Source organism: Anopheles coluzzii, chromosome 2, assembly GCF_943734685.1.
Source record: "Anopheles coluzzii chromosome 2, AcolN3, whole genome shotgun sequence".
Taxonomy (NCBI): domain Eukaryota; kingdom Metazoa; phylum Arthropoda; class Insecta; order Diptera; family Culicidae; genus Anopheles; species Anopheles coluzzii.
The window spans coordinates 7,087,501-7,108,014 of record NC_064670.1 but is presented as its reverse complement, the minus strand read 5'-3'; the positions used below and the strand labels follow the sequence as shown (position 1 = coordinate 7,108,014).

General features: G+C 47.3%; 1 protein-coding gene across 11 annotated transcripts in view; it reads left to right on the top strand.

The window, feature by feature from the left end:
- The first annotated feature begins 5,130 nt into the window (after positions 1-5,130).
- The window catches only part of LOC120948015 (twitchin), a 36,458-nt gene continuing 21,074 nt past the window's right edge, over positions 5,131-20,514 (top strand). For 2 of the 11 annotated variants that reach the window (XM_040363975.2, XM_040363965.2), the window contains exons 1-17: positions 5,132-5,411; positions 9,284-9,893; positions 10,462-10,483; positions 10,966-11,128; positions 11,216-11,357; positions 12,307-12,442; positions 12,659-12,862; positions 13,207-13,508; positions 14,545-15,171; positions 15,249-16,414; positions 16,491-16,610; positions 16,960-16,998; positions 18,229-18,379; positions 18,554-18,927; positions 19,098-19,223; positions 19,291-19,987; positions 20,064-20,417. In XM_040363975.2, the coding sequence (XP_040219909.2) occupies positions 9,584-9,893; positions 10,462-10,483; positions 10,966-11,128; positions 11,216-11,357; positions 12,307-12,442; positions 12,659-12,862; positions 13,207-13,508; positions 14,545-15,171; positions 15,249-16,414; positions 16,491-16,610; positions 16,960-16,998; positions 18,229-18,379; positions 18,554-18,927; positions 19,098-19,223; positions 19,291-19,987; positions 20,064-20,417 (4,933 nt within the window). In that variant the 5' untranslated portion in view covers positions 5,132-5,411; positions 9,284-9,583. Of the gene's footprint in view, positions 5,412-5,662; positions 5,816-9,283; positions 9,894-10,461; positions 10,484-10,815; positions 10,838-10,965; positions 11,129-11,215; positions 11,358-12,306; positions 12,443-12,658; positions 12,863-13,206; positions 13,509-14,544; positions 15,172-15,248; positions 16,415-16,490; positions 16,611-16,959; positions 16,999-18,228; positions 18,380-18,553; positions 18,928-19,097; positions 19,224-19,290; positions 19,988-20,063; positions 20,418-20,514 lie in introns of those variants that run through there. The other 9 variants (XM_040363970.2, XM_040363969.2, XM_040363974.2 and 6 more) reach the window with 9 other exon arrangements.

The window sequence follows — 20,514 nt, the reverse complement described above, 5'->3', positions numbered from 1 at the left end:
TGTCTCAGGTCGAGACAGAGCGAGAAACATACCTTGCAATGAAGATTTTTTACTGTTTGTTTACATTGTTTGTAAAATGTATTATCCAGGCATACGAGATTTGTTTTTAAATGTTGCATAATGCATAATAGAAAAGAATGCACTTTACATTTCCGCTGACATATGACGCATCTAACACAACACAAGAATATTACAAAGTTGTTTGAGTGCTGTACCTTATAATTAGCGCACGCGGTGGCGGTACATTTTCGTAATCCTTTTCAATGGGGGGTTTTTCGTATGTATCTTGCTTGTGCTTGTGCACTTCTTCGCTGTGTGCACTGTAGCAGGCAGCTTGAGCATGTGAATGAATGGTGAACGGGTACAGCGAAACTCCTGTCAATGGTTGGGTGTTAGTTATTGTGCGTTATGTTGTAAAGTGGCGACTGTGTACTTGAAAAATATGTGTAAAAGGTGTATTTTTGTACTGCTAACAAGGTGGCCGAGGTGTATCATTCCGGTGCAGTGGGCAATAGTCAGCTTTTTGTTCCTTTATTTTCTCATACTCTTTGAGTGGAACATGCATCGCTGAGACAAAATTAGATTCATTAGAATCTACCGTAGAGGGTTCAAGCACATACTGCTTCCCATCAAGAGCACTGTTTGCACTATGTGCCATTATACCTTTTCAATGCTCTTTAAAATAAAAAAGAACCGGCAAAATAGGCTCAAAAAGCGTATGAAAAATGCAACTGGTGATGATTCAAGCATGTTGCCGTCAAATGTTAAGTAGGTTGAGGAAGTTGTTGAGCCATCCTTTCTGCTACACTGTATGGCAATGGCAACCGCCACATAAGCCTGTAGTCAGCATAATGCAGTTTGTTCTCTTGATTATCTACATAATAGTTTTTCCTTTTGCCAATGCGTTGCAGTACTTTTCTGAGAACGGGAGGGTTATGCATAGCGGCAGTTGGGTTTCGCCAAGGGTCACGGGTTGTGTTTTTCCCCCCACTGCTGTTCTGTCCTTAGGCTTGTGCACAGAATTCTTTTTCAAAGCCAAATGTAGGTCATCGCGGTGAAGATATCGGATGACGACGACGGCGACGACAACGTTGATGATGATGATGCAACGGGAAACAGCCAGATCGAGCTAAAGAAAACAAGCGGTGAATGCTCGCTATTCAAAGGGAAGGTTTGCTTACATTTTGTTACAAATTAACATCAACCGTTCGGGGCCGTCTATTTATCCAAGCATTATGAGTTTACTAAATACCTTTCTGCCCGAGGTTCTGAACGCAAGGGTAGCGGTTTTCAATGAGCCAACTACGAGAACTGATGCTGTTCCAAAGGCTTGGACGGCAGGCAGAAAAGGCCAGCATTTTACAAGGTCGAGATGGATCGGCATGAATCAGGGACAGCGCGATTCGCAACTGCACACACGTAGAATGCATCCGCACGTCAAACTGTTTCTTGTGCGACTGTAAAAATGTCAACCGAGCTGCTCGTTATTTTTCCGTTCACCATGCACTACCACTGCATTTATTGCTGTGCAACGTTTCATTTGAGGAAATTAAAAAGAAAGCAAAAACATCCTGTCACTCTCTTACACACACAAGGTCCATTGAAAGTGCATTGAATCGAGCGTTGGAAGCTTGGTAAGTGTTTCGAAAGCAGCATCTCGATGACATTATTGCTGGGCAGGGAAGATAAATGACCTTTTCACTGCACTGAATTGGCATCGTGCATCATTCGTGCGGCAGGCAAATATGGGCGCTGGCTATTGGATCGGACGACGACGATGATGATGATGACGAGGATGATGAGCTGTTACCGTGATTTATAGGGTTTGTAAAAGAACAATGTATAAGTAAGCCAAGCAGTTAAAGTATGGGCAAAACAAAGCATTTTGCAATGATTTCGAGGAAAGTCTCATGCGCAAAGCCTCCATAATTACTGATGATCTCAAGCAGCGTCTGTTATTTTTCTGTTTTTTATCCTAGAATCAATATTTGAGGTACGCAAAACTGACATCAAACGAATCTTCAAATGAATGCTTAATTGTTTATAAGCAAGTGGAATCGAGTAAACATCCTCAGTTGAAAGATATGGACATACAAAAAATGCCAACCTTAATAAACCTATTTTTGGATGTGTCCACAAAAAATATTATGAGTAATGATCAAGTCGTTCAAAAGATGGAAAAAACAGTATTAAAAATTGGAGTAACATTCACTGCTCTTGATCACTGGGCAGGCCAACATATTAGGATGCTCTCGTCGGTCGAACGCGAAATAAAGCGCGATCGTACAAAGCGTACGAAGAGTAAGAAAGGCAAATATTTGTTTTGCTTAATATATCACACGATCGTGATCGTGACGTGGAGTTTTATATGCATGGCCAAGCGGTTCGGCAGGCATTAAGCGTGCGTTATTAGTTTCACCTGTTATGACAGCTAGCGAGCGGTAATGGATCGCTTTTCTAGCGCAGAGCCCCTTCTTACAGTTCGCCTTCGGCTGGTCCGTTCAGAAAGGGCTGAATATTGCCATGTTCAAGCGAGTCTGGCAAGAGGTTACGAAGAACGTTATCATTTATTTTTAAAAAAAGAACTAATCCTGTTTAATCGCATTCGAAACGGTGTTTCTGTTTTTAAATCTAAACCAAAAAATTGCAACCAGCACACCCCGAGCGCATTGTTTACGCGAGCATCGCGGCAAAGGCTGAAGAAGGAAGGTAAGGTAAGGGTAAAGGTGTTGCCGGTTACTATTTTTAGCCCGCAAGATACATGGCCGTTATGAATCGACCGTTTATTTATACATCTATCATTTTTCGAACGTTGCGGGCGAGGAAAATGTAGTTGCCCCAAAGGATCATCCGTACACACACACACACACACACACACACACACACACATAGAACTTGATGCGTCTGGTACGTCACTTAAGGGAATGTGGCACCGGCTATTGTCGGTTGTTTCTCGAACCTTGGCGAACGTTTGTTTTTGGCGGTGGACGCATGCGCATTTTCCCTCTGTTCCGACACATTCCGTGTGCGCAAGGACATGGGCAAATGGTCAAGGACCGATCGAGTGGGTGCGTTGCTTGTTTAACCCCATTCTGGGGCAATGGGATACTCGATACTTGTACGCTCAATTTCACACTCCAACACACTCCAACACAAACACACCAAGAAAGTTGGCAAATTGACAGAAAGCAGTTAGCTAATGACCTTTGCCTTTCCTCCCTTTTGCCCGGGCGCATCTTGGAAACCATCCTTCCAATCATTCGTCACATCGCAACGAAGGAAGGCGAACCATGATTGACACTGTGCCGGTGAGGCCAGTGAGTGAGTGAGACTTGTCATGTTAAGGGGTTGTTTTTTCGGTCGGCGTCTTTTTGGGCCGGGAGAAGTCTCTCGAAAACGAGACACTTGCGGCACGTACTCGATGCTGTTACTCATCGCATACCGAGGCCATGACTAACGGGTGGCACATAAACAAAGCTAGCCGTCCCCGATCGCATCACCTCGTCCGCCTGTCCAGTTCTGGGCGTTCTTATCGTCCCACCGGCTGCTCAGAGAGAAGCAGAAAGGGTGATTATTTTTAATCCCCAACTGCTCGATAGCGCGTGAAGCTATTTCACAGTATTATACAATCCCGTGTGTGGCGAAACCATTTTTGCATCAGCAGCACCAAACTCCGGGGTTTTGCTTACCCCACAACCCACCGCACATGCTGCGCAGCATCGCATAATTAATGGGCAGGAATTTCGCGCGATGCAATTATGCATTGCAACCTGGACCTTTTGGGCGAAGGGGTATGATGGGTGCCCAGCCGCCTGCCCGCATTTTTTGGTTCAAGGCAATGCTAATTAGTGCATACGCTGTTTGGCTACCTGGGCTAGCGATGGTGTGTATGATGGATCGGTAAAGGACACGACTCGGAGCGAAGTAATAATAATAATTGCTTGCAGAACACACGGGCGAGCCTTGGCTCGGGCAGGGGGCGGGAGGAAATGTTTGTAACGATTTGTTGTCAAGTTTTGGATGCACATTAATGTCACTCCCCACCCCCCCGAGACAAGAATTCAAACTGTTTAAAAGTAATAATTTTTGGGTAATTTAAATTGCGGAAAAGCCGACCCGCTTGTTAACGTGCCTTTTTACCCCGCAACGAGACGGGCTGGGCGCCTCCATTGTTGCGAAAGTGAGTTAAATCATGTTTTAATGGTGAAAAATGATTTTTTTTTGCGTATAAGAAGCGGTAGTAAATCAGCCAGGAAACTGCATTTCACAATTGCATTTTGTGCTTGCGAGGCCATTGAGTTGAAAATTGAAATTTTTGCATCGCAAAGCTCGCGAAGGACGCAGAGCAAATGGAACGAACGAGCAAAATCACGACGTTGCTGAGGTTATTAAAACGTGTGCGTGTGTGTGGGTGTGTGAAGCAATAAACAGACGATAAATCTGTACGCTTTACGCTGTAACTGTAACGAAAATGGAAGGCAGTGAAGAGATGGGGGAAACGTGAGCTTGCAAACAACGTTTTAATGCATTCATCACAACTCTTATTAATTACACTAGACGCAGGCATTGCAATGCAATTTAAATGCAACTAGAAAAACTCACACTGGTCAATGCAATCTTTCAAGTGGTTTCTGTAACGAGTAGAGTGCTCTTAGCAAGGCAGAGAGTGAGAGATAAACAGAAAGCGATTTGGATGCTTTTGTGTGAATGAGAAACAATATTAAACAAACGCTTCTCAAGAAACGTTAGTTGGCCTTGCCATCAAGATACAAAAACACAAGGATTTCATTTTTGGAACACATCGATCTGCCTTTTTTTTGTGTTTGCCGTTTTTGATTTTTCACCATACCGTTAGTACAAACAACAAAACAATCGCTTCCATGGCGCAGCGTTTGGAGAAACACACACACACGCACACGGGCCCGGTGCAGTCAACGTGGTGTGCGAGATGATGATTCGCGCGCTCCGTCCATTGGAAAGTGGTGTCTAATTTTAGGCACTTTGGCCATTACTTAATCGCGATCCTCGCAGGCGCGCACACAACATTTCGAACGCAGCGCACCGTCCGCTGGGGCGCAGACTCGTGCGTGTTGGTTTCTTTTTCCCTTCTTCATCTTCTGCTGCCAGCTCACACCGTGGTGGCTGGCGTTCAGTGTTGCCCCGTGTGCAGGTCCGATCAGTCGACGAGTGAAACTCACGCCGAAAGCGCGCATCGTTTTGGGTCGCAGCGCTACCAGCAGCATCTTCTACTACCAGCCTACTACTACTACTACGGGAGAGTGAAAAAATCCTCCCCCTCGAAGCAGCAAGTGTGTGCGTGTGTGTGTGTGTGTGTGCATATCCGTGAGAGACAGATTGGATACGTGTGCCGTGGGAGCACAGCAGGATCACTTCGATTGGATTTCTGCCCTGTAAGTGTCATTGCGTCATTCGTGTCGTCGAAGGAGAAAAAAGGGGTTGGTTTCACGAGCTGTGTTCTCTCCTTGTGTGTGTGTGTGTGTTGGTTCGGTGAAAATAATTGAAAATTGAATACACGCCTGACTGGGGCGGTAGGGTGGAAAGTCGGGTGGGAGTAGGGAAAAACCCGAAGCAGCCGAAAAAAGACACGAGCCGGTGTGTGTGTGTGTGTGTGTCCGTGTCGATAGTAGAAAAATAGCCGACCCGCTAGGGATCGGCCAGTCGAGCAGGAGAAGTGAAAGTAAGCAGTTCGCGTGTGCGCGTGTGGCGCGACCGTCCAACCGTTCTTCTTCGTTTCGCAAAAGGGGGGGGAAAGTACACAGGAGAGGAGAGAAAAACACAGGTGCAGGGAAATATAGTAAGAAATGTTCACAAATTGCTTGTTTTTTTGTTTTTGGTTGCGCGAGGTGGATTTTGCAAATTTCGTTCGCGTTGTAAAAGTTTCGGGCCGAATGATTCCATGGTGTATGCTTCTGTGCTCTAATGTGTGTGTGTGTGTGTGTGCTTTTCTGAGTGGGCGAAGAAAATAAACGACTTGCGAACGGCAATTTGGTGCACGAAAAATGGTTGTGAAAACTGTACCCCCACCTCGAGTGGGCGTTGGATGGAAATGGAGTACGCGTTCTAGAAACGTTGTGCCGCTTTCGGCGCGCCACCGAACGACCCAAGTGGTGATCGTGTTCTTTTACCACCAATAAATGTTGTGCCACCCAAGCGAAGAACAGGATGGCAGTGATGAAATATTTCGAAGCAAAAAAGTCGTTCCGAGCCGGATCCCCCATTAAAAGCTTCTTGCAGCCGTTAAGTGATCTTCTTTTCCACCTCCCCATCGGCGGTTATATAATGTTGTGATGGTGGTTGTGGTGTTGGCGGGGCTGAGATACGATCGTGAACCCTCTCGTCTTTTTTTGACCTCATCGTGTGCGTGTGTGTTAGTGCGTGTGTGTGTGTGTCCCAAAAAATCGCACAGAATGGGAAGAACGTCGTCTATACCATCATTCGGTTTCGTTCCCATATAGTCCCCGTCTTTGCCATCTCAAGCTTTGCGCTGGTTTTTTGGTGTGAGCCTCTGCTGGTGTCAGCCCTCGAATTCTTCACGTCGCACGTACAAGTAAACACGGTCGGATGAAGAAATGCGCCCAGGGTCCCGTGTGAAGGGGTGCAACCGGATCCGGCTGGCGGCCGATCGCGCGCGCGAAGGATTTCTCTCGTGAGGCAGCGCGCGAAACAGAGTGTGCACGGGCACGGGGTAAAAATAGAAGAAAAACTGAAAAAATGTCTATAAATAACGGGGCCCCCACCCGTCAGGGTAGGCGCAAGGGAAAACTCGTGGCGGTTTGGGGCATGGGCCGTTCGAAAGTCGGTCGAAGCAGCAGGGTTGAGCAGATCGAAGCTGTAAAGTTTCGGAAGCCCCCGTCAGCTCTCCTCCCATCGTTACGGCCTGGGGAGAAAGTTGTAGAATTTGGCGCTTCATCACAAGCCGCAGTGGATCTGTAAATGTGTGTGTGTGTGTGCGTTTGTAGTGTTCAAAATATCCGCCCCGTCTTCTTCTTCTGCTGTGGTAAAAGAACGTCGGATTCGGTTACGGTGGCGCGGTAGTACACGCATAAATATATATATAAAAAAACATGTCGCGGCCCCAGTGGTGAAATTGTGATGAAATTGTGCGAAGGATGGAAATGATACTAAAAGCAACAAAAAACAAGCACAGACACGACACACGATTTTTATTCGCAAATTTATATATTGCCGTTGCGGTTTGTGGATTCAAAATTGTTCAAGGTTGCGGTGCTGCTGCCGACCGCCGTGTGTGTGAGTGACAGGAACGGTGTGACATTCGCCGCACTAGAGAGCATGTCTGCTGAAATGGTAGATGATTAAAATATGTCTTCCCCTTTGGCGCAACAAAGTGTGTGTGTGTGAGGTTGCTTTGGGGGGAAAGAGGAAAAAATGTCCTTCGGCTGAAGAAGCAGCAGCAGCAAGGTGCCCACTGGCTGCACCGTGGTCTAATGAGCGAAACATCACCAATCGTGATGGTGACCGTGACGAGGAACCGTTGAATCTTGAGTGGGCGGAACACTGCACAGCGATTTCTCGGTGACAGACAGCCAAGATCGTACCGCGAAGGACGCTTCGTGGCGGTGGAAATAGTGTGTCAGGGTTAGCGCGGGCGGTATGCGCTAAGGCTGGGCGAGTTTTCCAATTTGCCGCAAGTGATGCTATGAATAGCCAAACGCATGCACGCACACCAGGCCGTTTCCATGAAAGTGGTAGCCAGCAAATGTAGTTGTTCGTTCTTGTCAAGCTCGTAGTGAGTTGTTGGGCACAAAAGTACAAGTTTAAGTGGTGTAAATAGTAAGCCTTTAATAGTGTTTCTGAAGTTCTGAAATAATAGGAATGAACGTCTGTTCAATAATCGGCTTTCAAATTGGACGTTGGCATCAGTAACAATTTCGCAATATTATTTAAGTGTGTAGACAACTGCTAAGGGGAAAGTGTTCGTGGCTAGCTTTTGTAGTGGTCCATTAGTGTACCACTGTTGCAATGATAAACCATCTTGCGGAAGAAAGCAATTGGAGAAAATGTTAATAGCAATTATTAACACTTTCTTTTTCAATTTTTCCCACAAAAATCGATTTGTTTCCACTGGTTCGTTTACTGGTACTATGATCTCTGGAGAGCGAGAGAGAGCGCCATCTTTAGGGAAATCATGCAAACCCGCCGTGCGGCAGCAGGGCGGCTTACCTAGTGCGGCGGTTTGCTGGTTGACTCAGCAGCAAAAGAATTGCATGTGATTCTGCTTTTTAAAAAAACCTGATTTTGTAATGCAAAAATAGCACCAAGGTGTGTAGCAGCACTACACACATGGACAATCTGATCAGCAGCCCGCCACTCCAACAATAGCCAACGCGGCTAATTATAGAACCTTCGAATGCATTGTGTAATGCGAGCATTTCATATTCATGTCTGTGTTGCTCACTTTCAAATTCCAACCCAGTTTGGCCAACGTGTTATTCGATGACGTGTAGGCAATTTGCAATATTTACGTTACTTTCAACGGGGACAGGATAATCCTCTGTTTAATGTCTACCTTGCCCCTTTGTATGTCACCACCATCAAGCATGTTTGCTTTTCGTTGAAAACCGCACAAAAAAAAAGAAGAAGCGATGCCCCGTTGCACTCTGAAACACAATCCATCTGTCCGTCAGCCAGTGTGTGGGAATAACGCTTTATTTTTAGGGCCGCGCGCTGTCCGTGCAAACATTTCTTCTATACTTAGTCAGCCACCTTATTTGCAAGAGGATGTTTTCTGTTCGAAGAAGAGGATTCACACAAGAGGCATGAGGGGGAACATATTTTTCCTGCTGACCGTCCTAATAATAGGTTCCACTTTGGCTTATGAATAAGCCCCGGTGGTATGTAGCTACTAGCTCCCCCCATCGTGTTGCGGGAAAACGGGTGGTTTTCTTCACCACTTCTTACTTCCACTGGCGGGAAAAAATACACACACACACACACACACGAGAGCATAGTGTACACACAAGTGTTTGTTTTGCTCGTAAGATCGCATCGTTCCGGTCAAGTGATCGGCACGGTACTGCTACTGCTGCCAAGGCAGGCTGTCCGTTCTTTAGCGGCCGTCTATTTTTGCAATACGTATACGTGGGTTGGAAACGGATTGCCTAAGGGGAGGGTGAACTGATCGCTAGAAGCATCCGTCGATTAGTCATAAGCGTTGCTTACAGGAAAAATGCAGCGACTGATGGAATGTTTCCATGTGCGTCTTTTTTTCTTCCTTCTATTTCCATGTGCTGACCACGAGCAGTCAGCGACTGACGCGCGATAGCGAAAGCCATTCCGTGTGCGAAAAACGCGCTTTTTTCGCCCACATGCTAGTGCCACTGTGACACGAAAACACACGCTACGAAGAAGTAAAACCAGGAGCAACGAAATCCAACGCTGCTGCAGGAGCAGAATCCTTCCCCCATAAGAGCAGAGTGGAGGAGAGTGGTTGGTAGGGAAGCGTTAGTCTGAGCGCACCAGGAAAACAAAAACCCCCCGTCCCGGAAACTTTCGCCCGAGGGTGGTGGTGGTCCCGTATCCACCGCAGCAACAAACAAAAACCATGGCCGACCATGATTTCGCGCCCAGCTTCACGCAAAAGCCGCAGCTGCGCCAGGAGGACGACGGCAACCGGTTGATATTCGAGTGTCAGCTGGTGGCGAAGCCGAAACCGACCATCGAATGGTACCGCAGCGAGGAGCTGCTGTCCGAGAACGCGCGCACCAAGTTCAAGATCCAATCGTTCGGCGAGAACAAGTACTTCGTGGTGCTCGAGCTCGACGACGTCATCGATACCGATGCCGGACTGTACAAGGTGAAGGCCAAGAATCGGATGGGCGAGGTTTCCGCATCGATCAATCTGAACTTCAGCCGTAAGTAGGACCCGATTTGGGTTGGGGGTGTTCCTCCTCCCGCTCTTCCACGTCTTCTTTATTCGGTGTTCATGACCCGCGCGTGACGCAAATTGGCGGGTGTGGTTTCGGTGAATGAGTGCTAAAATGTATCGTGATCCATTCATGATTTGTTGATCGTACCCCCTTGATCGTCCGCGCAATGTCTGCTCTATTTTTAGGACAGTTGAGCGTGCGTTTTTCGAATGCAGGTGAACTTTAACTATCGCGGGCCAATAAGGACCCCAGTCTTTGATATCGATGGCATTCGTGTTCAATTTAACAAATTGATTTAAATGTTAAAACCCTCACAGTAAAGTAAACACATAATGTTCATGATTCATTTTAAACACAATAATTCACCACCTGTAAACAATTTATTCTGCACACAACGATCTCTCTCTCTATATATTGCTATTGCTGCAAGCCGTAGCACCAGTGTCAGTTGGTACTCCTCTATTAACATGTCAATATTTCCTCTGTTCTCGTTTTCCCATCCACCATATCGTGTTCATGTACGTGTCTTGTTGTGTTCAAAATTCAACCATAGCTGCTGATGAACCTGTTGAAAAGTAAGTGTACCGTCCATTGCAATCTATCTGTCGTTTCGGACTGTAGTTATGTGTTTTTACGTTTGTTTGTCCATTGTTGTGCCGTGCAATCGTTCCGTCCTGCCTCGCTCTCCGCAAATGTTATCCTTTTGTGTGTGTGTGAAAAAGATACAGCAAACCTTACACAAAAAGAGAAACTGCCCCTATTGCTTTTTTTGATATTAATCATTGCGCTTCCAAACTATTTTCTTACTACGCCTTTTACTACGCACTCTGGTTTCGCGTTTGCGCCACTAACTTCACTGCCCACACCAACCTGCAACACCTGCGACTGTGATGGGTGACAACCACAGAGAAAGTAGAGCGCAAGGAGCGGTACGTATAAACGCTTCGTGTGTGTTTACAGCCAGTTGTTTGAATTCTCGTGTACTCGAAACCGTGACATCCTGGTGGTGGTGTTTCATTGACACAACGTGCTATTCTCTCTCCCCCACTTTATGCAGGCAAATCGACGGTGTGGCACCGACGTTCATCAAGAAGCCCTCCATCAAGCAGGAGAACGATGGCAAACGACTCATTTTCGAGTGCGAAATTAAGGCTGACCCGAAGCCACAGATCAGGTGGTCACACAACAGTAAGGTTATCGATAATACACCGAGGCATAAGGTAAAGTTAGCATGATCGTACGCTGTTGGCCTTGGAATAATAGGTCGTCTAATAGCTGACTTTGTTTCCATTGTTTCCCAATTCCAGTTTAAAGTACAAAATGACGGTACACTGTACCGTGCCACCCTAGAGGTCGATAATGTGACGTTCGAAGATTCGGGTAAATACAAGGTGACAGCCAAAAACGAGCTCGGAGAGTCGAGTGCAACGATCAGCCTGAACTTCGACAGTGAGTATAGCGTTCCCTGGCGGCAAAAGCGCCAAAGCCTACTGGTATTTGACACAACCTATTGTTTCCAACTCTACAGTGCTCAATATTCCATTCGCAGCCTTTTGTTTCCCTAATTATGTTTTATCATTTTGATTGTAAGGGTTAAGTTTTCGTGTGCCATTGCCAGCAATCATCACATGTTCACAAATACATCCACAACTTGACAACTTCATGTTCATCATCACACTTATATCAGTCAGCATCAGTTTCGTTCCAGACCTTTCATAATCGTTTCGTTGATGTTGTAGATAGTTCGTTTACTACATCGTTAGTATACCGGATGCACATGTTTTAATATGACAGGTTCATCATCTTCACGCCACGCATCGTTTTCATCTCTGTGTAAATTCATTTCCTCATTATCACACTCATATATGGTGAGCTTCATTCATTGAAGTGAAAAGTGGGAGAAAGCATAGTATTCACAAATATCATTGCTATCGTAACAACTAAATCGGACTCTGTAAAACAAAGGTACACACTCTCCGCTAGTCAGGGAAGGTGTAAATGCTTTGCGAACGAAATGGAAGATCTTAAAAAGTACATCAGACCGATCAATTGTGTAAACACAATTCAAGAAGATCAAACAAGATCGGTCTGAAACAATCGAGATTGACAGAAGTACAATTCAATCGAGATGTGTCGGTAGAAGACAAACATGATAACGGTTTTCGGTGAATGATTCGGTGGTTTCAACAACGTTCGTTGTTGCCCGCCCAAAGATCAAGAAATGTTTTTTATCAAGCAAACAACAAAGGTTTCGGTTTCGGTACACGATATGTATGTGTGTCTCTGTCTGTCTGTGTGTGTATGTCTCTCTCTTTCTCTCTGTTTATTTCCCCCTCTCCTCTGTCTACGCAAACGTCAACTACAACGTCAACTCATTTTTCCGTCCCTTCCCGTATAGGTGAGGAAGTACCAGTACCGGCGGATGGCTTCAAGCCTGCTTTTACAGATCGACCTGTCACACGACAATCGGACGACGGCAAGAATATAATATTTGAGTGTAGATGTATTGGCGATCCAAAGCCAAGCTATACATGGCAAGTGTCGAACGTTTTTGTTTTTCCTTTTTTTCAAATTCTATCTATTCCAAAATACTACCGCTAATACTGCTCGTAGATTCCGTTTGAAAAGATCCTCCGGACCGCGGCAGTATTCCCGGTCGCACCCGTAACGAGACCTGCAAGCAAGAGTAGCGTTGCAATGTTTTAATTCTGACTGTTCTCCCTATCAATTTGTGGCACTGTACATCGCAGGTTCCATGAAAAGAACGAGATTGCCATGGCTGGCAGGTTCAGCAGTGAGGTCGAGGAGGACCAAAACCACTGCTACTTGATCCGCTTCACGATCAAGGACGTGAAGCAGCTAGACCGGGGTGTGTACAGTGTGCTAGCAAAGAATAAGCACGGCGACTCGACGGCTGTTATCAATCTGAACTTTGATTCCAGCTCGAAACTGATGTAAGTGTGCGCTGACGGAAGGTTGTCGACAATGGTGGTTGAACGATTCCATTCGGGGCCTTGTATTGTACGCACTGGGACGGAGTCCTCTCACTTAGATGAGGCTAGAATGGTCTCGTTGTTTGGAACTTTACTAGTTGAAAGAGTTACTGAGCTCTCTTACATTTCGATGCTCCATGGTCGATGATTTCTGATAAAGATGTTCCAATGGAATCGTCTCAACACCCTGTCTCAACCTCTTTCTTTCTACAAGAAGAGTTTTTGACTAATAAAAACACACAAACACGCACACACACCCCACTTCCAACGTTTTGCATTCGTGTTTTTTCGTCTGTGTCGTACAGAAACCCGGAGGGTAAACCACCCCGATTCCCACAGAAGCCCACCATCTCCCAGAAGGGTGACGTGCTTTCGATGGAATGCATTTTGGAGGCAATGCCGGTTGCGGACATTACCTGGTATCATGGTCAGGACCGTATCGAGGATGGCGAACGATTCAAGATCCTGCGGAAGGCCATTTCCATCGATACCTACCTGCTCACACTGCAGATCTCGCTACCGACCGCCAATGACGGAGGCATCTACCGCTGCCATGCTTTCAACCCGTTCGGGGAAAGTAATGCACACATTACGCTTAACTTCAAAGGTATTTCGACGTTCCTGGTTTTCTTATATCTACCTTCTAAGCAAAACAAACCAAAAACTGCGTGTTGCGTTCACTGGTTGTTTTTGCTTTGTTTTTGTTTTTTTCGTTTCTGTTTTACTTCTCTACTTAATATCATTGCACTACTTTTGTTGTCTTGTGCCACCTGTGTTATATTTTGTTTCTCTTACGCGTGTTTCGTGGTGCTGTGTTTTGTGATTTTGTTACCGTTTGTTTTCGTGCCCTGTTATATCTATCTATAGTATGTTTCGTGTTCGTGTTTCTTGCCCGTGTACTTTTCGCAAATCTACTACGTTTACACTACTGTGTATTGCTAGGTTTTGCTGGTTTTTGTTTTGCTACACAGCGTTGTCGTGGTGTCTTTACTCTTGACCGCGTACGGCATGATCGTCTAATGTTCGTGCGCCGCAGTACGTTTTCTTCAGTACGATCTGTTCCCCTTTGCACAAAGTCAGAGTTTGCAGAGTGTAGGTGCATTTTCTGATTCCCTTTTGTTGAACTTCTGAGTCAAACTATTCGGTCTGCAAGGTGTGAGTAATCTACCATTTCAGACGTCTCCTTATCTATTTTGGACTTTTTTTTTTGTAAAAAAGTGGACTTAATAACAAAAAAGAGGCATAAAGTTGATTCCATTACTTCAAAAAATAAAAAAAAAGATCATGTTATTACGATAGCAAGCAAAGATTGTTCACGATCTTTCAGCATCATGTACGGCTACTAATAGAGAGCAACTGCTTATGGCTGCACCTGGAATGGCTGCTTAGCTTCATAATGTAGACTTGTATGAAAACGTTCATCGTACCGTACCGTAACTGAGTGATCTAGAGTTTGCTTGTAGCGTAGCAGCTGTTAGTTAGCGTTTGTTGCTAACCTTTCGATTTGTAACTGCTTCGAGATTTGCTTCCGTTTGCTGACGTGCTGTTGGCGTAATGTTTAGTGCATATAATTCATACTCACTTACTTTTTCTGTTACACTTGCAAAACGTATTCACCCCTCTTGCCGTATTCAACCCTGAAGCGAATGAAAATGAGCGCGGATTTGCACCGTCGTTTGTGGAGAAGCCGAAGATCATACCGAACAAGCTGGGCACGCTGATAACGATGAAGTGTAGATGTAGATCGAAACCGAAACCGACCGTCAAGTGGATGCGAAAGAAGCAGGAGGTGACATCGTCCAGCAAGGTCGCGCTGGAGGTAAAAACCGTGGACGAGGACACGTACGAGCTGACGCTCAACATCAAGGATCCGAACGCGGACGATGGCGGCAGCTACTCGTGCATCATCAGCAACGAGTTTGGCGAGAGCAGCGCTACGCTCAACCTGAACATCGAGGCGGAACAGGAGACGACCAAGAACGCGCCCATCTTCGTGGAGAAGCCGCACATCGTCTCGCTGGACAACGGCAAGCTGGTGCGCATGGAGTGCAAGGTGAAGACCGACATCAAGCCGGACATCACCTGGACGCGGGAGACCCGGCTGCTGCAGGAAACGTCGAAGCTGAAGATGACGATGACGCAGGAAAAGGACGTCTATCATATCACGCTCGTACTGAAGGATCCACAGACGGAGGACTCTGGCACGTACAAGTGCAACATCAAGAATATTCTCGGAGAGTTAAATGCTAATTTAATCCTCAACATTGAGAGTAAGTTGCGGGTGGTGTGCGTTGGAAGCTACTGGATTTACATGGTACTAACAAACTATTTCCATCTTACCTTCCAGTTATTCCGGTGATAAAGGAAAAACCGAAACTAGTTACGAATATTAAGAAGCGTACCGCTTCAATCGAGTGTTCGGTCGCGTCCCGCTTCAAGCCAGAGTGTGTCTGGATGAAGGAGACTACCGTGATCAAGGAGACGCACCGACACATGATCAAGATCGAGGAAACGCGCGAGGGCGAGTTCTCGGTCAAGCTCAACATCGTCGGTTTGAGCGAGGCCGACTTCGGTGCCTACAAGCTGGTGGCCAAGAACGATAAGGGCCAGGCGACGTCGCAGGTGATCGAGATCAAGGACATCGTGTTCGAGAAACCGCCCGCAACGAAACCGATCATCGATGCCAAATTCAAGGATGTGGAGGTGGACGAGGGCGGCGATCTGACGCTTGCGGCCGGTTTGGCACAACCCGACCGGCACTTCAAGGTGTACTGGATGAAGAACAAAACGATCCTGAAGGCGAGCGAAACGGTCATCCAGGAGTTTACCGGGCGCATGGCTAAGCTAGTGGTCAAGAACGTAACCGTAGAGGACGCCGGTTCGTACAAGGTCTCTATTAGCAATGACACCCAGAGCGACGAGTGCGAGTGCAAGGTGAAGGTGATTGCCAAACCGAAGCCGAAGGACGAGGAAAAACCGAAGAAGAAACCGGCCAAGAAGGTCGAGGAGGAGGAGAAGAAGGAGGAGAAGGTGGAGCTGAAGAAGGTGGCCAAGAAGGTGGAGGAGGAGAAGGCCGAGGAGGAGAAGGTGCAGCTGAAGAAGGTCGACAAGCAGGACCTGGACAAGCAGGCCGAGGAGGAGAAGGTGAAGCTGAAGAAGGTGGAGAGGAAGGAGACCGAGCTGAAGGTGGAGGAGCAGAAGGTGCAGCTCAAGAAGGTGGAGCGCAAGGAGGGCGAGCTGAAGGTGGAAGAGAAGAAGGCTGAGCTGAAGAAGGTCGAGCGCAAGGAGGCCGAGCTGAAGATCGAGGGCGAGAAGGTGGAGCTCAAGAAGGTCGAGCGACGAGCGTCGGAGGCTAAGGTGGAGGAGAAGAAGGTGGAGCTGAAGAAGGTCGAGCAGCCGGAGAAGATCGAAATCAAGGTCGAGGAGGCGAAGAAGGTCGAAACGAAGAAGGAGGAGAAGATCCAGATCAAGGTCGAGGAGGATCGTCGGGGATCGATACCGAAGATCAAGGAGGTAACACTAGCGCACCCTTTGTGTACTAAGCGTTGCACAGCGGATTTCATGAGTGGTTTTTTTCCGCAACTTCCAGGAACCCGCCCCTGCCCAGAAAGGCTTGGAAGCTCCAAGCATCGAAATCATCCGCGACAAGGGCAGCCGTCGTGGTTCCTTCATGGACGATCGTCGCCCAAGTTTGCTAATCAACGATGATGTAAGTAATTGTTTGAACCATATCTCTACAGATTCTAAGGAACCATTTGTTCCAAGTGTGTGTTACATCCTACCTTTTCGTGTACATTTACTGTGGTACTGTTTACTCAACCAACAACAACAAAATGCATCTTCTACATCGTCTGTGGTAAAAATAAGTGTAAACCCCACCCGCAGCAATCGCTTGCGTTGGGTTGTTTTACCGCTCAATGTTACCGTTTCGACGCCCTGAAACGACTTGACTTTGTGTCCCTAACAGTTCTACTCTTCTTGTTACTTATCCTCGTTGTTCAACTGCGTATCGCTGGTACACTCGACGAACCGTTTTTATCTGTACCCCATCTACCAAGACCAAACTAAGGCCTGGTGAAGTGATCGACGAACGAAAGGTGAATATGCGGCTGTTGTGGTGAATTGGCCTGCCTGGTGCAGCGCAGGCAACGCTTCTCGCCGATCGTTGCACCGCACGCACACGTGTACTGTTTACTCAAATGCTAACTGAATGGATAACGATTACGCCTGGGGATGGCCGGATGTAAACATACACCTTGCCATTCTACGAAACGGTTGTGACCTAGCGCTGTGGGAAGGTCGAGGAGCGAGCCTCGTCTTACCAACTGATGCGCGATCAATATTTTCGTTTGCCCCCTATTACTGACCCAAGCAATTGGGTGGGGAGAGGACCCAGCATCATGTTCGCGAATCGCGCATCTCAAGAGCTCAGAGTGCTTTTAGTGCCGACACTGGCCGTAGACGGCGGGCGTCCAAAAATAGAACACACCCTGTTCCTGCTGTGATCGCAGAATAGATAAATGTTCGCATGTTGAAAGTTGTAGCGATTTCTGAAAGCAATCGAAAGGGAGGAGCTACTTCCCTGGCCTGCCCCTTCGAACGGTACCCCCTGTACCCACCAGCAGCAGGAGCTGCAAAAATAGCGGGAAATTCGATTATTTTCCTGCCTGCAAATTGGCCGCCTGGTTTGGGTGGTGAATAATTTTGTTTTTACTTTTTCCCTGCCTGCTGCTTGCATTCGAGAGTCGATGTCGCTCTCGGTTGGGTATATGTGTATATGTGTTTACTTTTGCTTGATGTGATGATTTATGGCGAATTGCGATTTGGCGATTCGACGGAAGCATGTAGCCTGTGTCAGCTAGTGCTAGGAGAGGCGGGTTAGACAGGATTTGGGATCGTACAGGTGGAAAGCTGATCGGTGGGGTGGGATTATGAAAATTGATTACTGACATACGAGCCGCGAGCTCGGGTAAGAGCTGTATTTCAATAGCTTTTTGTGAGCTGGGAAGCCAACACAGCCATTTTGAATGTTCTCATGTCCATTATATATACATCGTTTATTTATTTTTTCATTTTTTGCATTCAGAAGAATGTTGTGCACTAATATTGAACATCTTTCTCTCCCTTCCTTCTCTAATCGCGATCACTTGTGTGTTTGACTGTATGTATGGATGTATTATGTGTGTGTATGCGCCTTTGTGGTGTGTATGGTATGGTATGGAATCGACGAATCGTTGCGATGGTGATCGTACTCGTCTGGGGTTTTTGCTGACGACGGGTTGCGATTAAAAATATCAAATATCAAACGCAAAACTGGCGCCCTGCAGAAGCGACGACCATCAATCGATGTGCGTCGTCCGAGCATTCAAGATATGGATGAGAAGATCAACCAACCGTCGACACCGTTGCGAGCGATCGGCGAGGAAGGCAAGGCAGCTATCATCGTGGACTTCCAGGAGAGCTACTCGGCAGTAGAAGGTTCGCAAAACGCTCACGTTCCGCTTGTGCGCCATAACACCTAGCTGCTAACAACAGTACACGCTGCGAGTGAATCGTAGTGAATCCGCTTCTAGTGCTTCCTTGGCTTGGCTGACGGTCGATAGCAAAGTGCGAGAGTTCCATCCGTGGTGTTCCCGTCCCTATTTTTTGCAGATCAAACCGGCTACATCTCGGTGCAGGTCGAGGGTAATCCCGCACCGACCTGGAAGTTCTTCAAGGGCATTACCGAGCTGGTGGACGGTGGTCGCTACAAGCATCACACCGACGGTGAAAGCAACACGATCACGCTCTGCATCCGCAAGGTGAAGCCGAACGACGAGGGCAAGTACAAGGTGGTCGTCTCGAACGCACACGGCGAGGACAGTGCGGACGTGCAGCTGTACGTGTCGGACGCGAGCGGTATGGACTTCCGCGCGATGCTAAAGAAGCGAAAGTACGCCAAGTGGGGCAACCAGGAGAAGGACCCGGACTGGGGCGATCTGAAGGAGGTGGAGAAGCCGAAGCCGCAGCTGAAAAAAGTGGAGCGCGTATGTGTCTTATAACTAACAAACAAACAACAACAACACGGTGTACAACCTAATTTGTGATTAACGTTGTTGCGAGTGTTGTGTATATCGTTTGTGTGCGTGAGTGAGTTTCTATGTGAGTCTAATGGAACACTCTTTCTCTCTCTCTCTGTATCTTCTTCATGGTCCAGAAACAAGACACCTTCTCGAAGCCACTGGTCGATATCACCTGCAAGGAAGGTAAAGACAAAAAGGTAGTGTTTGAGGCCACGTTCACCAAACCCAACTCCAAGGCCAAGTGGATGTTACGTAAGGATGTGAGTATGAAGCATGAGAAAGGACGATGGAGCAACATTCTCTAAGGCACAATCATTCTGTTTGCAGGAAATCTTCAATGGCTCGAAGTACAAGTTCAAGACGGACGGTGACAACTACACCTGTACCATCTTCAACCCGAAGGTGGAAGACGGTGGCAAGTACACGCTGGAGATTGCGGGTATTTCCTGCTTCGCCTACCTGACCGTGGAGGAGGCGGACCCGGTGTACAAGTTCACCAAGAACCTGAAGAAGGCGGAGAAGGGCTTCCTGACGCACGACTGCACGCTGGAGTGTGCGGTCGACAACTCGCTGGCACCGATCAGCTGGTACAAGGGCGAGACGAAGCTGGAGAACAGCGACAAGTATGTCATTGGCAAGGATCTGAACGGCACGGTGACGCTGATCATCAAAAACTGTACGGCCGAGGATGCGGACACGTACCGGTGCCAGATCGAGAAGCAGCCGGACAAGACGGAAACGAAGCTGAAGATCCTGGAGTACAACTACAAGTTTACGAAGGTGCTCAAGAGCCAGCAGCTGTTCGTGAAGGACACGGTCACGATGGCCTGCGAGCTGGACCACGTGCTGGGCAAGGTGGAGTGGTTCAAGGGCGACGAGAAGATTGTCGAAAGCGACAAGGTCCAGATCGTGAAGGATGGCCGCAAGCACAAGCTGGTGCTGAAGGATGTCGCCAAAACGGACAGCGGCGTGTATCGGTGCGTCAGCAATGCGGACAAGACGGAGGCTGAAATCTTTGTCAAGCGTAAGTTATGGCTGGTAGTGTAAGAGTGTGAAATTACGGATGGTTCAACGAGATGTATTCCCTTCCGTTTAAACAGGACCGAACAAGTTCATGAAGAAGCTGAGCGACACGGTTGGAAACGAAACCGAGAAGCTGGTGCTGGATATTCAGGTCCAAGACGAGGAGGCTGATGTGGCGTTCTTCCTGGGCGAGACCGAGCTGAAGAAGGATGGTCGCATCGACATCATCAACAATGGTGACGGTACGCACCAGCTGGTCTTCAACAAGCTCGAGCTGACCGACGCCGGCGAAATCCGGTGCGAGTGTGGCCCGCTCACCAGCAAGTGTACGCTGAAGATCAACAAGAAGGAAACGAAGCCCAAGTTCGAGGTGCCGCCGAAGATCGAAACCCCTGCCAAGGTGGAGAAGGTAGTGGAGGTACCATTCACAAGTAAGTACACGCAGTTCCTTTCTGTCATTCTATTTGCCTACCACACATGTTTACTCATTACTCAATTTAAATGCTTTTTGCAACCATTCGTGGCTGC